The 13636-nt window shown below is 49.3% G+C and overlaps 1 protein-coding gene across 1 annotated transcript in view; it reads right to left on the minus strand.

Annotated features, from left to right (window-relative positions):
- Positions 1 to 13636, minus strand: part of OSBPL10 (oxysterol binding protein like 10) — a 308993-nt gene that overhangs the window by 7618 nt on the left and 287739 nt on the right. The window contains 1 exon segment of the mRNA XM_070455303.1: positions 1483 to 1669. Coding sequence (XP_070311404.1) covers positions 1483 to 1669 — 187 coding nt within the window.

Below are 13636 nucleotides of genomic sequence, written 5' to 3' on the forward strand. Positions count from 1 at the left end.
CCCCTCCTCAGTTTTTTTGTTTTCAATTAATGTTGCTTTATTGATTTTTGACAATAAATTAGGCAGTTTAAAATTATACATGCTTCATTGCTCTTTATTGGGAGTTCAGTTGAATCTCATCAATTTCTTAGTTTTAATAAACATGCAAAGGTTTTGCAATATGTTATTATTGGGGTGGAAATCACCCTTCTTCCTCAAGTCACACCTAACAGTGTACATTCTGGGACCTCTCTGGCGGTCCAGTGGTTAAAATTCCGCACTTCAAGGGCAAGGTGGTGGGTTCAACCCCGGTGGAACTATGGTCACTGGTCAGGGAACTAGATCCTGCATGCTGTGGGGTGCAGCCAAAAGTTCTTTTTTTTTGTAGTAATAATAATAATAGTGTACATCTCAACCACCAAAAGAATGTAAGAGTCTCAGGAGAACTTTTCAATCACTAAACGAGGGCGACTCCCTGCAGCCTGATTTACAAGGGTTCCGGTGGAGGAGTGCAGCCTCTCACCTCGCCCACCCAGCCCAGGGATCAGGGGCTCAGCTCTCAGGGAAGGCAGAGCCCACTCCCTCTCCCTAGGAGCCTGCTGTAGGCAGAATAACACAGCAGGAATGGGAGGTGGAGGAGCCCGGGTCCGCTTTTCCTAAAGCCACACTCCGGATGAACGTGGAGTTTCTGAACACAGACCTGGAAGCATTCCTCCTGAGCCTGGACACAGCGGGGGCCCAGGGCGCACCCAGGACCCTCTGGCAGATCCTTCGGGAAGGGCATCTGTGCTGTGCTAGTCACGCTTTAACAATGGGCTCGCCACAGGGGAAACACCCGGTTTGCAGCCCTTCCGTGAATTCCTTCCCTGCCCCAACCTTGGCGGATCTCAAGCCACCAGGTGGGATGAGGGGCCGCAGAGCTGGGGAGAGACACACACAGTTGGCTCTTAGGAGCCGGTGTGTCCAACCCAAAATGGCCAGGAGGGGATCCACTGTCCGGGGGACACTCCAACACCCCTAGGGGAACGCCACCCAGGACAGCTTTCCAAGGGGCTTGCTTATCCGGTGATCTGCTCCAAAGGGGGAGAGTCTTAAAGCCAGAACCATGAAAACGAGGTGACGCTCCGCTCCAGCAGCGGCTGTCTCCTTCCACGTCTTAAGGCATGCTTCCTAGCTTCCCAAAGGAGAGAAACAGTCGTGCTCTCAAAGACACAGGACTCAGGGTGTTGCGTGGAGCTCCTGGACTGACTGTGTCAGGACAGATCAGGCAGAGGCCTGGGGAGTGAGAGGTGACAGTGACCCCAGAAGCCCTGATCTCTGCACCTCGCCAGTCTGGAAAGGGGTCAGAACTCTGCCCCGGAGACCCGTCATCTGAAAAGGATGCGTTAATTGGAGTTTGATCATCAACGCATCTCCCGGCTGGAACCCACGCTTTGGATGGAGAGAAGGGACGGGGGGCCTCGTGATCAGATGGACCCGGGGCCGGCCCCGGCCGCCGCCTACCTGTGGACCTTGCCCCCGTAGAAAGGCTTCGTGTGGAAGGTGACAGTGGCCGAGTAGCCGGTCTTGGCGCAGGTGATGCTGACTTTGCCTCCGAGCTCCACCCATGGGATGGTGAGGATGGACCGGGCGTAGGCGCTGGGCAGGGTGAACACATACTCCTCCCCGTGCTCCAGGAGCCGCAGCACACCTGGGGGGCAAACGGCGCGTCAGGCTCACCATGCCGCAAGGAAGGCGGCTGCTGAGACCCAGCGGGACCCTGCGGGGCTCCATGGCCCCCGCTCCTCATCAGCAAGACTCCAGCCCCCCAGACCTTCCCGGAGGTCCAAAGGGCAAATCCGAACAGCTGCTAACCAAGAAAGGAGCAGCCGCACTACTGACTACAGCCAGGACCCGCAACCTCGACGGATGGACGGACTACGGAGATGTGGTACACGTATACAGTGGAGTATCGGCCATAAAAAAGAGTGAAACTGAGTCATTCAGAGAGATGTGGACAGACCTAGTCTGTTGTACGGAGTGAAGTCAGTCAGAAAGAGAACAACAAATACCATATATTAAGACATATACATGGAATCTAGAAAAATAGTGCAGACAGACCTAGTTCCAGGGCAGGAGTAGAGCCACAGACGTAGAGAGGAGACATGTGGACCCTGCACACAGCCTCATCTTGTTAGCAAGCCCACCCTTGAACTACTGAACTCCTCATCCCATCCTCCTGGGTTGGGACACACCGTTTGGAGGCCAGGAACCCACCGTGTCCTCCTTTGCTGGGCAAAGCAATAAAGCTATTCTATTCTACCTCACCCAGAACTTGGCCTCTGAGATTTGATTTGGCACCAGGGCATAGAAGCTGAGCGTGCAGCGTCACTGGGGCCCAGAAGGTGCAAAGATGAGAAACCAAACCTGCTCCCGCCACGGACGTCACACCTCCCGCCTCCACAAAGGCCAGCTGCCTACCTGCCGCTCCTCTGCGTACCATCCTCTGCTGCGTGTCAGGCACCCAGAACACACAGCGAATCAGACTGACTCATTCTCTGCCCTCAAGAAGGTGAAAAAAAAGGTGGGTGTGACTGAAGTGCCAGCAAAACCATGACTGTGATGAGGAGGCAAGGGCAGGAGCTGACCTGGCAGGACAGACTTCCCTGGGGAAGGGACACAGGAGCTGGGCTAAGGGCAGAGTGGGGGAGGGTGGGAGGGGCAAGTCTCAGGTCGAGGAAGGCATGTGCAAAGGCCCTGTGGTGGGAAGCAGCCAGGTGAGCACGGGGTGGGGGTGATGGTGGCTGAGAAAAGGCCCCTGGGGGAGAAAGGGAGGCTGCTCGGTCTACAGGGGCCAGACTGCATCTTTAAACTTCGAAAAAGCCTGCTAAAGAGTTCTGCCTTTATCCTGAGGGCAACAGAGACAACCTCAAAGGTTCTCAGGAAGTTAGCAATCAGAGTACGTTGCTTCTGCCACCACCTAGGGGAGCCCACCCTGGAAGCCAAGCACTAGACTTGGAGAGCTCTGATCCTCTTGCAGATGATGTGGGGTTCTCTCTTTTTCTAGGGAAAAGAATGATAGTTTGGATCAAGTTCTCAAAGGCCGCTGTGACCACGGCTGCACACACCATCTCCCCAGGCTGCTAGATGGCGGGTGCATCAGTGTCCAGCTCCTGTCTGCTACGCTCCCCCACCGAGGCCCAGCACCTCCCTGCCTGGCAGAGGCCTGGGAACATGAGGTTCGCTCCGTGTGAGAGCCTTCCCGGCCTCCCACCCCACCCTGGGGCTCTACTTCCTATAGAAGTGCCCTCCGAGCTCCACTCCTGTCCACGCTGGTCTGGCAATGGGCAAGGGCATCGAGAGCCTCAGGAAAGCCAGTGTGTGCTTCGGCTGGATCCACGCAACCAGAAGCATCAGTGATGTCCCCTCCCTGGGCCTCTGGTTCCTCCACTGGGAGGAATAAGGAAGCTCAATGTGCCCTGGGGCCTTCACAACTACTCACTGAGCATTCCTTGGTGAGAATGAAGAAATGAAAACTCAGCTGGCACTTCTCTCTGAGGCTAGATAAGCATCTAAGTCAACAGGCCTAGGTTCTACTCAGCCATGAAAAGAACAAAATCACATTTTCAGCAACACGGATAAAACTAGAGATGATCATACCACGTGAAGTAGGCCAAAAAGAGAAAGACAAATACCACATGGTACCACTGATATGTGGGGTCTAAACTACGACACAAATGAACCTATCTACCAAACAGAACTTATCTGTGAAACACTCTGCTTATTTAACTTATATGCAGAATACACTGTGCAAAATGCCAGACTAGATGGACCACAAGTTGGAATCAAGATTGCTGGGAGAAATATCAACAATCTCAGATGACACCACTCTAAAGGCAGAAAGCAAAGAGGAACTAAAGAGCCTCTTGATGACGGTGAAAGAGGAGAGTGAAAAGCTGGCTTAAAACTCGACATTCAAAAAACTAAGATCATGGCATCTGGTCCTATCACTTCATGGCAAACAGATGGAGAAACAATGGAAATGATGAGAAACTATTTTCTTGGGCTCCAAAATCACTGCAGATAGTGACTGCAGCCATGGAATTAAAAGATGCTTGTGGCGTGGAAGAAAAGCATTGACAAACCTAGACAGCGTATTAACAAGCAGAGGCATCACTTTGCAGACAAAGGTCCATATAGTCAGAGCTATGGTTTTTCCAGTAGTCATGTACAGATGTGAGAGTTGGACCATAAAGAAGTCTGAGTGCTGAAAAATTGATGCTTTCAAATTGTGGTGCTGGAGAAGATTCTCGAGAGTTCCTTGAACAACAAGGAGATCAAACCAGTCAATCCTAAAGGAAATCAACCCTGGCTATTCATTGGACGGACTGATGCTGAAGTTGAAGACCCAATATTTTGGCCACCTGATGCGAAGAGCCGACTCACTGGAAAAGACCCTGATGCTGGGAAAGACTGAGGGCAAGAGGAGAAGGGGACGACAGAGGATGAGATGGGTGGATGGCATCACCGACTCAATGGACATGAATTTGAGAAAACTCCAGGAGATGGTGAAGGATAGGGAAGCCTGGCATGCTGCAGTCCATGGGACCCCAAAGAATTGGACAGAACTTAGTGATTGAACAACAACAACAGCAACGAAACATTAGAAGACTCACAGATACGGAGAACAGAATTGTGGTCGCCAAGGGAGAGGGAGCTGAGGGAGGGCTGGGGTGGGAAGCTGGGGTTAGTGGATGCAAACTAATATCTATAATACAAGGTCCTACTGTATAGCACAGGGAACTACATCCAGTAAGTATCCTGTGATAAACCATAATGGAAAAGGATATGAAAAAGAATGTGTGTATATGTATATACATAGAACTGAGTCACTTTGCGTATAGCCGACAATAAAATTAAAATAAAGAAAATCAATCAATCAATCGAGCTAGAATTTGCCCAGCAGAGAGACACTGTGGGTGTGTCTGTGCCCCTTTCAGCCCGGGGGAGCTCGCCAGGAGAGTCTGAAGGTACAGAGGGGTCACGAGTGCCGAGTTTCCAAAGCCCACATAAAGATGGGCTGGAAGAGTCACTCCGTTTACTCTTGGAAACTCCTTGAATCGCCCATGAGCCACAGTTGATGGAACAGACCAGGCTTGTACAGAACCCTCACCCTCACCCCGGGTGAAGTCCGGTCAAGTCAGACCTGATGACGCACAGACAGCAGGCTGGGTGAGCCCAGGAGCAGCTGCGTGTGGCTGGGGGTCAGTCTCCCCCAGCGGGGCAGGGTGCTCACTGGAGGCACATGGAGAAGTGAGGATCCCTGAGAAAAGCAGGCTTACGGGCCACTCAGGATCACAGGTGCAGGACACTGAAGAGATCACAGCAACACTGAAATCTCTCCCTCTCACCCTCTTACATTACATTAATCCCTGTAACATAAACACACAGGCCACACGGCTCCACTCCACCGAAATTCAGAGCACGCTGACCTCTGCACCATCTTAAATTACAGCATCTTCCCCAAAGCCACGCCTCAGGCCCCTCCCTCCTCACTGTCCCTCCTCCCACAGCCCAGGGGGCCGAGATGCCCCAGGCGACCCCTGGGGCCCTGTCCTGAGACGCAGGCGAGGGTGGACCTGTGCCTGCCAGGAGGACCTGACCCTTGTCCCTGCTCACAGCTCCTGCTCAGGACCCTGGGGGATTATGGGCGGGCCTGAGTTTCATTTTCAAGGCTATCTGCGCCCTTCCTAGAATTAAGCTACTGAAGATAGAGGCAGGTGGCAAGTTTCAGCTCATGCGGAACAGATCTGACACCAACAAGTCAACAGGGACCGGAAGTGGAAGCTGGGGAGAATGAGGCCCCCGCTGACTCCCCCACGCCCCGGTTCTGCTCAGAAGCCTCTGGTTCCCCGAGCACCGCCACACCCTCGAGGTCTCAGGGCCTGCGGCAGTGAGGAGGGGCCCCGAGACCCGGAGGAGGAGGCTGTGGGTGTCCCCGTCACCTGCCTTCAAGGGCCCAGAGAAGGCGGCTCTGTGTCCCCCATCCCTGCCCTCCTCGCTGACGGACTACGTGGCAGTCCAGTCCTCCCAGGGGACTCAGGTGTCCCCAAGAGCACCACCCCACCCCTGCCATCCACACTGCCCCCCAGCGTGGTCAGCCCTCCCAGCCTTGGGGACCCCAGCCCATTAGCACATCCTGCGGTGGCCTCTCTGCAGAGCAGGAGCGTGCGGCAGCCGTGAGCGCCACATGCTGGGTCTTCCTGCTCTCCTTCACGGGTACAAACTTGGTGAGCTAGGATCAGACAAGTGATAGCTTCTTTAGAACGTATTTACCTGGAGCATATGCCTGGAGATGGTTAGATAGCATCACCAACTCAATGGACATGAACTTGGGCAAACTTCGGGAGATAGTGAAGGACAGGGAGGCCTGGCGTGCTGCAGTCCACGGGGTCACAAAGAGTCAGAAGCAACTAACCAATAACAACATTATGTCACCATTTAAAAAAAAAAAAGTCTTAGATGAGACCTTCCCAGGTGGCTCAGGGGGTAAAGAATCTACCTGCAAAGCAGGAGACACAGGTTCAATCCCTGGGTCGGAAAGATCCTCTAGATGAGGAAATGGCAACCTGCTACAGTATTCTTGCCTGGTGAATCCTATGGACGGATGAGCCTGCATTTGGAGTCCCTGGGGTCGCAAAGAATCAGGCATGACTGAGCACAGATGAGACCTTAGGTCAGTAATCCCCAACATTTTTGGCACTGCACCAGGGACCGGTTTCATGGAAGATAATCTTTTCACTGATGGGAGTTGGGGTGGTGGTTTGGGGATGATTCAAGCACATTACATTTACCGTGCTCCTTATTTATATTTACATCATCTCCATCTCAGATTGAGGCGTTAGATCCTGGAGGTTGGGGACCCCTGTATCATTCCAAGTCCTCCGCCCTTCACCAGCCTGGTGACCGTAACTCCTCTGCCCTTCAGCTGATGCAAGGGTAATGGTACCCACACCTCACAGGGATGTGAAAAGGTGACCCCTGAAACTCAGCTAAGAGCACACAGCTACGATGCCAGGATACTGATCACTCCCCACTCTCTGGGCAGGTGAATTCTTAGCAGTACTTCTTCCACTCGGGAATGAAGAAGAACTCACAAAGTCAAGTGATGGGTGATGCTCGTGGGGGAAGGGAGCCAGGTGGGAGGCAGCCTCCACCTGTCCAAACTAAGGTGAAATTTCCTGCAAATCCCTCCAAACCAAGGTGAAATTTCCCTCAAGTTCACTGAAATCAGAGGAGCGAGCCCCAAATATACTGCACTGGTGAGACCACCTTCCTGGGCTCTTTTCTGAAAACGCATAAATGTGTTCTCACTCATTAAATCACCAGCAATTATGCCTTCTCAAGACTCTGTTTTCAAGACTGCATACAAAAATCTGTCCCTAATAACGAATAAAAGACTATATTAAAAGTAGACTTGCACACGGGCTCACAAATGAAAGCTCCTTTTTAATTGGCCTAAGAGCTGAGAGAAGCTGAAAAACAGCAAATAATCCAGCTTTCTGGGCCACAGCTAGTCCTCAAGCTGGGATGTTTCTGCTTCAAATCCCACCCATTGATTTATCAATAAACATAAGGCCAAGCATGAAGACTTTGAAACTGATATCCCTAAAATAATTTTGAGGAACCAAAATATTCCAACAGGACGTTGACTCTGGAAAGAAAGCACAGAAGCATGGAAAATGACTCCAGGGAACTAGTCTGCAGGCCCTGTGGTGCAAGCCTTCATGGGCAAACCAGCCCCGGCCTGCCCCCACGGACCCGTGCATTGGGCGCTGGTCTGGAGTTCTGGGGGGCAGGGGTTTGCAGACTGGCTGGATGGGCATGACCCAGCAATCTGGGGGATGCCAAGCAGAGGGACCTGTGCCTTTCACAGAGCGCTGTCACCTCGGGGAGGGCTGAACAACGTCACCCTCTCAGTGTTGGAGCTGAGGGGCCGTGCAGGGAGGTCTCCGAGGAGCGACTAGGAAAACTCAGGGCACATGAAGCACTTGACAATAGCGTGTTATCACAGCCAAACATGCCGCAGCCTAAAGGCAACCATTCAAAGCTTCTCTGGGACTTCCCTACTGAGCCAGTGGCTAAGACTTCATGCTCACAATGCAGGGGGCCCAGGTTTGATCCCCGGTTGGGGAACTAGATCCAACATGCTGCAACAAAGATCCGACACAGCAAAATAAACTTTAAAAACTATTAAAAAAAAAATAAGATTAGCACATATAGTTAAGTACAAAATTTCAAGTGGACCCATCTCATTTTTAGAATGAAGGCTGAAAAATGTCACTTCAAGCCCAAACAATAAATTCAAGGAATGTCCTTGATCAGTGCAAAGAAGTCAGTGAGGCAAAGAAAAACAACCCACAACCCACCCCCCAAAGGAGCCTAGAGCACAATACCCAGAATCTTGGAAGTCTGGTATTCTTAGAAGCATTTTCCTGATGGTTGAGACTGACTGAGGGGAAACTGGGTCTTGTTCTGATGGGCAGGACCATGCTCAGTAAATCTTTGATCCAATTTTCTATTGAAGGGAGGGGCTGTGTTCCCTCCCTATTATTAGGTAATGAAGATAATGACAACCTCCTTCAAAAGGCCCCAGGCACGCACTGCCACACTCAGTGACCCTGATCATGCGGCAGGCCACCATCTACCCATGCCTCCGCCAGAGACTCCTGGACACTCACGGGCAAGTCTGGGTCAGTCTCTTGTGAGGTCACTGCTCCTTTCTCCTGGGTCCTGGTGGGCACAAGGTTCTTTCTGTTTGTGCCCTCCAAGAGTCTGTTTCCACAGTCCTGTGAACAGGTCATGGTGGAGAGTTCTGACAAAACATGGCCCACTGGAAAAGGGAATGGCAAACCACTTCAGTGTTCTTGCCTTGAGAACCCCATGAACAGTATGAAAAGGCAAAAAGATAGGACACTGAAAGATGACTCCCCAGGTCGGTAGGTGGCTGATATGCTACTAGAGACAGTGAAGAACTAACTCCAGAAAGAATGAAGAGACAGACCCAAAGCAAAAACAACACCCAGTTGTGGATGTGACTGGTGATGAAAGTAAAGTCCGATGATGTAAGAGCAGTATTGCATAGGAATCTGGAATGTTAGGTCCATGAATCAAGGCAAATTGGAAGTGGTCAAGCAGGAGATGGCAAGAGTGAATGTTGACATTTTAGGAATCAGCAAACTAAAACGGACTGGAAGGGGTGAATTTAACTCAGATAACCATTATATCTACTACTATGGGCAGCAATCCCTTAGAAGAAATGGAGTAGCCATCATAGTCAACAAAAGAGTCTGAAATGCAGTACTTGGATGCAATCTCAAAAATGAGAGAATGATCTCTGCTCGTTTCCAAGGCAAACCATACAATATCATGGTAATCCAAGTCTATGCCCCGACCAGTAATGCTGGAGAAGCTGAACAGTTCTATGAAGACCTACAAGACCTTCTAGAACTAACACCCAAAAAAGAGGTCCTTTTGTTATAGGGGACTGGAATGCAAAAGTAGGAAGTCAAGAGATACCTGGAGTAACAGGCAAATTTGGCCTTAGAGTACAGAATGAAGCAGGGCAAAGGCTAATAGAGTTTTGCCAAGAGAACACACTGGTCATAGCAAACACCCTCTTCCAACAACACAAGAGAAGACTACACATGGACATCACCAGATGGTCAACACTGAAATCAGATTGATTATATTCTATACAGTCAGCAAAAACAAGACCAGGAGCTGACTGAGGCTCAGATCATGAACTCCTTATTGCCAATTCAGACTTAAATTGAAGAAAGTAGGGACAACCACTAGACCATTCAGGTATGACCTAAATCAATCCCTTACAATTATACAGTGGAAGTGACAAACAGATTCAAGGGATTAGATCTCATAGACAGAGTGCCTGAAGAACTATGGACGGAAGTTCGTGACATTGTACAGGAGGCAGTGATCAAGACCATCCCCAAGAAAAAGAAAAGAAAAATAGTTGTCTGAGGAGGCCTTACAAACATCTATGAAAAGAAAAGAAGTGAAAGGCAAAGGAGAAAGGAAAAGATATTCCCATTTGAATGCAGAGTTCCAAAGAATAGCAAGGAGAGATAAGAAAGGCTTCCTCAGTGATCAATGCAAAGAAATAGAGGAAAACAATAGGATGGGAAAGACTAGAAATCTCTTCAAGAAAACTAGAAATATGAAGGGAACTTTTCATGCAAAGATGGGCACAATAAAGGACAGAAACGGTATGGAAGAAGCAGAAGATATTAAGAAGAGGAGGCAAGAATACACAGACGAACTGTACAAAAAAGATCTTCAGGACCCAGATCATCATGATGGTGTGATCACTCACACTCACCTAGAGCCAGACATCCTGGAATGTGAAGTCAGGTGGGCCTTAGGAAGCATCACTCTGAACAAAGCTAGTGGAGGTGATGGAATCCCAGTTGAGCTATTTCAAATCCTAAAAGATGATGCTGTGAAAGTGCTGCACTCAATATGCCAGCAAATTTGGAAAACTCAGCAGTGGCCATAGGACTGGAAAAGGTCAGTTTCCATTCCAATCCCAAAGAAAGGCAATGCCAAAGAATGCTCAAACTACCACACAATTGCACTCATCTCACACACTAGCAAAGTAATGCTTAAAATTCTCCAAGCCAGGCTTCAACAGTATGTGAACCGTGAACACTGGATTTAGTTCAAGTGGATTTAGAAAAGCCAGAGGAACCAGAGATCAAAATGCCAACATCCACTGGATCATCGAAAAAGCAAGAGAGTTCCAGAAAAACATCTATTTCTGCTTTATTGACTATGCCAAAGCCTTTGACTGTATGGATCACCAACAAACTGTGGAAAATTCTTCAAGAGATGGGAATACCAGACCACCTGACCTGCCTTGAGAAATCTGTATGGAGATCAAGAAGCAACAGTGAGAACTGGACATGGAACAACAGACTAGTTCCAAATTGGGAAAGGAGTACGTCAAGGCTGTATATTGTCACCCCACTTATTGTACTTTATTGTACTCCTACTTATGATGTGGAGTACATCATGAGAAATGCTGGACTGGATGAACCACAAGCTGGAATCAAGATTGCCGGGAGCAATATCAATAACCTCAGATATGCAGATGATACCACGTTTATGGCAGAAAACAAAAAAGAACTAAAGAGCCTCTTGATGAAAGTGAAAGAGGACAGTGAAAAAGTTGGCTTAAGATTCAACATTCAAAAACTAATATCAAGGCATCGGGTCCCATCACTTCATGGCAAATAGATGGGGAAACAGAGCGGGGGGTGGTGTTATTTGGGGGGGTTGGTTCCAAAATCACTGCAGATGGTGATTGTAGCCATGAAATTAAAAGACACTTGCTCTTTGGAAGAAATAAAAATTATGACCAACCAAGACAGCTTATTAAAAAGGAGAGACATTACCTTGCCATCCAAGATCTGTCTAGTCAAAGCTATGGTTTTTCCAGTAGCCATGTATGGATGTGAGAGTTGGGACTATAAAGAAAGCTGAACGCCAAAGAATTGATGCTTTTGAACTGTGGTGTTGGAAAGACTCTTGAGAGTCCCTTGGACAGCAAGGAGATCAAATCAGTCCATCCTAAAGGAAATCAGTCCCGAATATTCATTAGAAGGACTGATGCTGAAGTTGAAACTCCAATACTTTGGCTACCTGATGTGAAGAATTGACTCACTGGAAAGGACCCTGATGCTGGGAAAGATTGAAGGCAGGAGGAGAAGGGGACAACCGAGGATGAGATGGCTGGATGGCATCACCAATTCGATGGACATGAGTTTGCATAAACTCCGGGAGTTGGCGATGGACAGGGAGGCCTGGCGTGTCACAATCCATGGGATCGCAAAGAGTCAGACACAACTGAGCCTCTGAACTGAACGGAACTAAGAAGCATTTTCTGTGAAAAGTCAGAAAACCGGTGGGTTACAGAGCCCACACTTAATTAATATGAACGAAAGGGCTGAAAGGACTGAGACAGACTGAAATCCCCACCAGAATGAGAGGCAAGCCTCCCCGGGCCCGTCCATGGCAGGAGGACACGGGGTGGGGGTCCAGAGGGGGCCTTGCAGAGTCTCTCTCCAGACTCTTCCTTCTCATTCAGCACTCCACTGAGATGTCTGAGGGAGAATTTTCAGGCACAGAGGAAACATGAGAGCAGAAAATCCCAGCTCTGCTCCAGAGATGCTACAGCAAGGGTGTGACACGGTTTCCAACACACGTCATTAAGAGCTTTGTCCCAGGCTGTGCAGGTGAATGAAGGCCGCAGCCCCTACCAGCTGCCCGTAAGAACAGGGGAGCCCAGATCCTGAACATCAGAGGCTGACCCTACACTCAGCAGACACGCGACACCGACCAGTCTCCAGGTCCTAAGGATAAGTTTTAACCTCAGCTGGGCCCGCCCCACAGAACCCCAGCCTGCAGAGTCACTGTCTGTTCAAGTCTCCCCTCGAATATCAAAACCCTAACATAACCCACCTGGACTCCTGCACACTCCTTCCAAACCAGCACCTGCGCCGGTCCTCCTCACCTCAGCGAAGGGCTATTCCATCCTTCTAAGCAGCTCAGGCCAAAAGCCTGGTGTCATCTGTCTCTCATAGCTCACATCTGAGACCCAGATGTGTCTGATGAGGGGTTACTATTCCAAACAAAGAACGCATACATCTCAACTTTAAAAAACCAAACAACTGAAAACCAGGTAGAGGATCTACCAGACACACAGCAGTCTGCTCTGCTTAACGGCCCACAGGCACATGAAAAGATGCTCAACGTCTCAAATCATCAGGGAAACACAAATCGAAACCACAGTGAGCTATCACCTCACACCTGTCAGAACGGCCATCATGAAGAAGATCAGAGATAAGAAATGCCAGCGGGGATGTGGAGCAAAGGGAACCCTTGGACCCTGGTGGTGCGAATATCACTTGGTGCAGCCACTATGGAGAACAGTATAGAGATTCCCCCAAAACTAAGGATAGCACCACCATGCAATCTGGCAACCACACTTCTGGGTATTTACCCAAAGAAAACGAAAACACTAACTGGAAGAGATACATACACCCCTATGTTCATAGCAGCATCATTTACAATAACCAAGATATGGAAGCAACGTAAGTGCCCATCAACAGACAAATGGGTAAAGAAATCGTGGTATAAATACACAATGAAATAGTAATGATAAAAACTAATGAAATTTTGCCCTTTTTGACAAAAGGGATAGACCTAGAGGGTATTAAGCTAAGTGAAACAAGTCAGACAGAGAAAGATAAATACTGTATGATATATTTATGGGTGGAATCTAAAAAAACAAAATGAACAAAGCAAATGAACAAACATAACACAGCAGAAGCATAGATTCAGAGAACAAACAGGTGGCTGCCAGAGGGGAGGAAAAAAATAGATGAGGGAGATTAGGAGGTACAGACTTCCAGCTGAAAAAATAAATGAGTCACGGGTATGAAGTGTATAGTGCTGGAAACAGCATCAACAATTATGTAGTATTTTAGGTGGCACTAGTGTTAAAGAATCCCAGCAGACACAAGAGACACGGGTTCGATCCCTGGGTTGGGAAGATCCCCTGGAGGAGGGCGTGTGGCAGTATTCTCGCCTGGAAACT

This window comes from Odocoileus virginianus, chromosome 26 (genome assembly GCF_023699985.2).
Source record: "Odocoileus virginianus isolate 20LAN1187 ecotype Illinois chromosome 26, Ovbor_1.2, whole genome shotgun sequence".
In the NCBI taxonomy this organism is placed as follows: domain Eukaryota; kingdom Metazoa; phylum Chordata; class Mammalia; order Artiodactyla; family Cervidae; genus Odocoileus; species Odocoileus virginianus.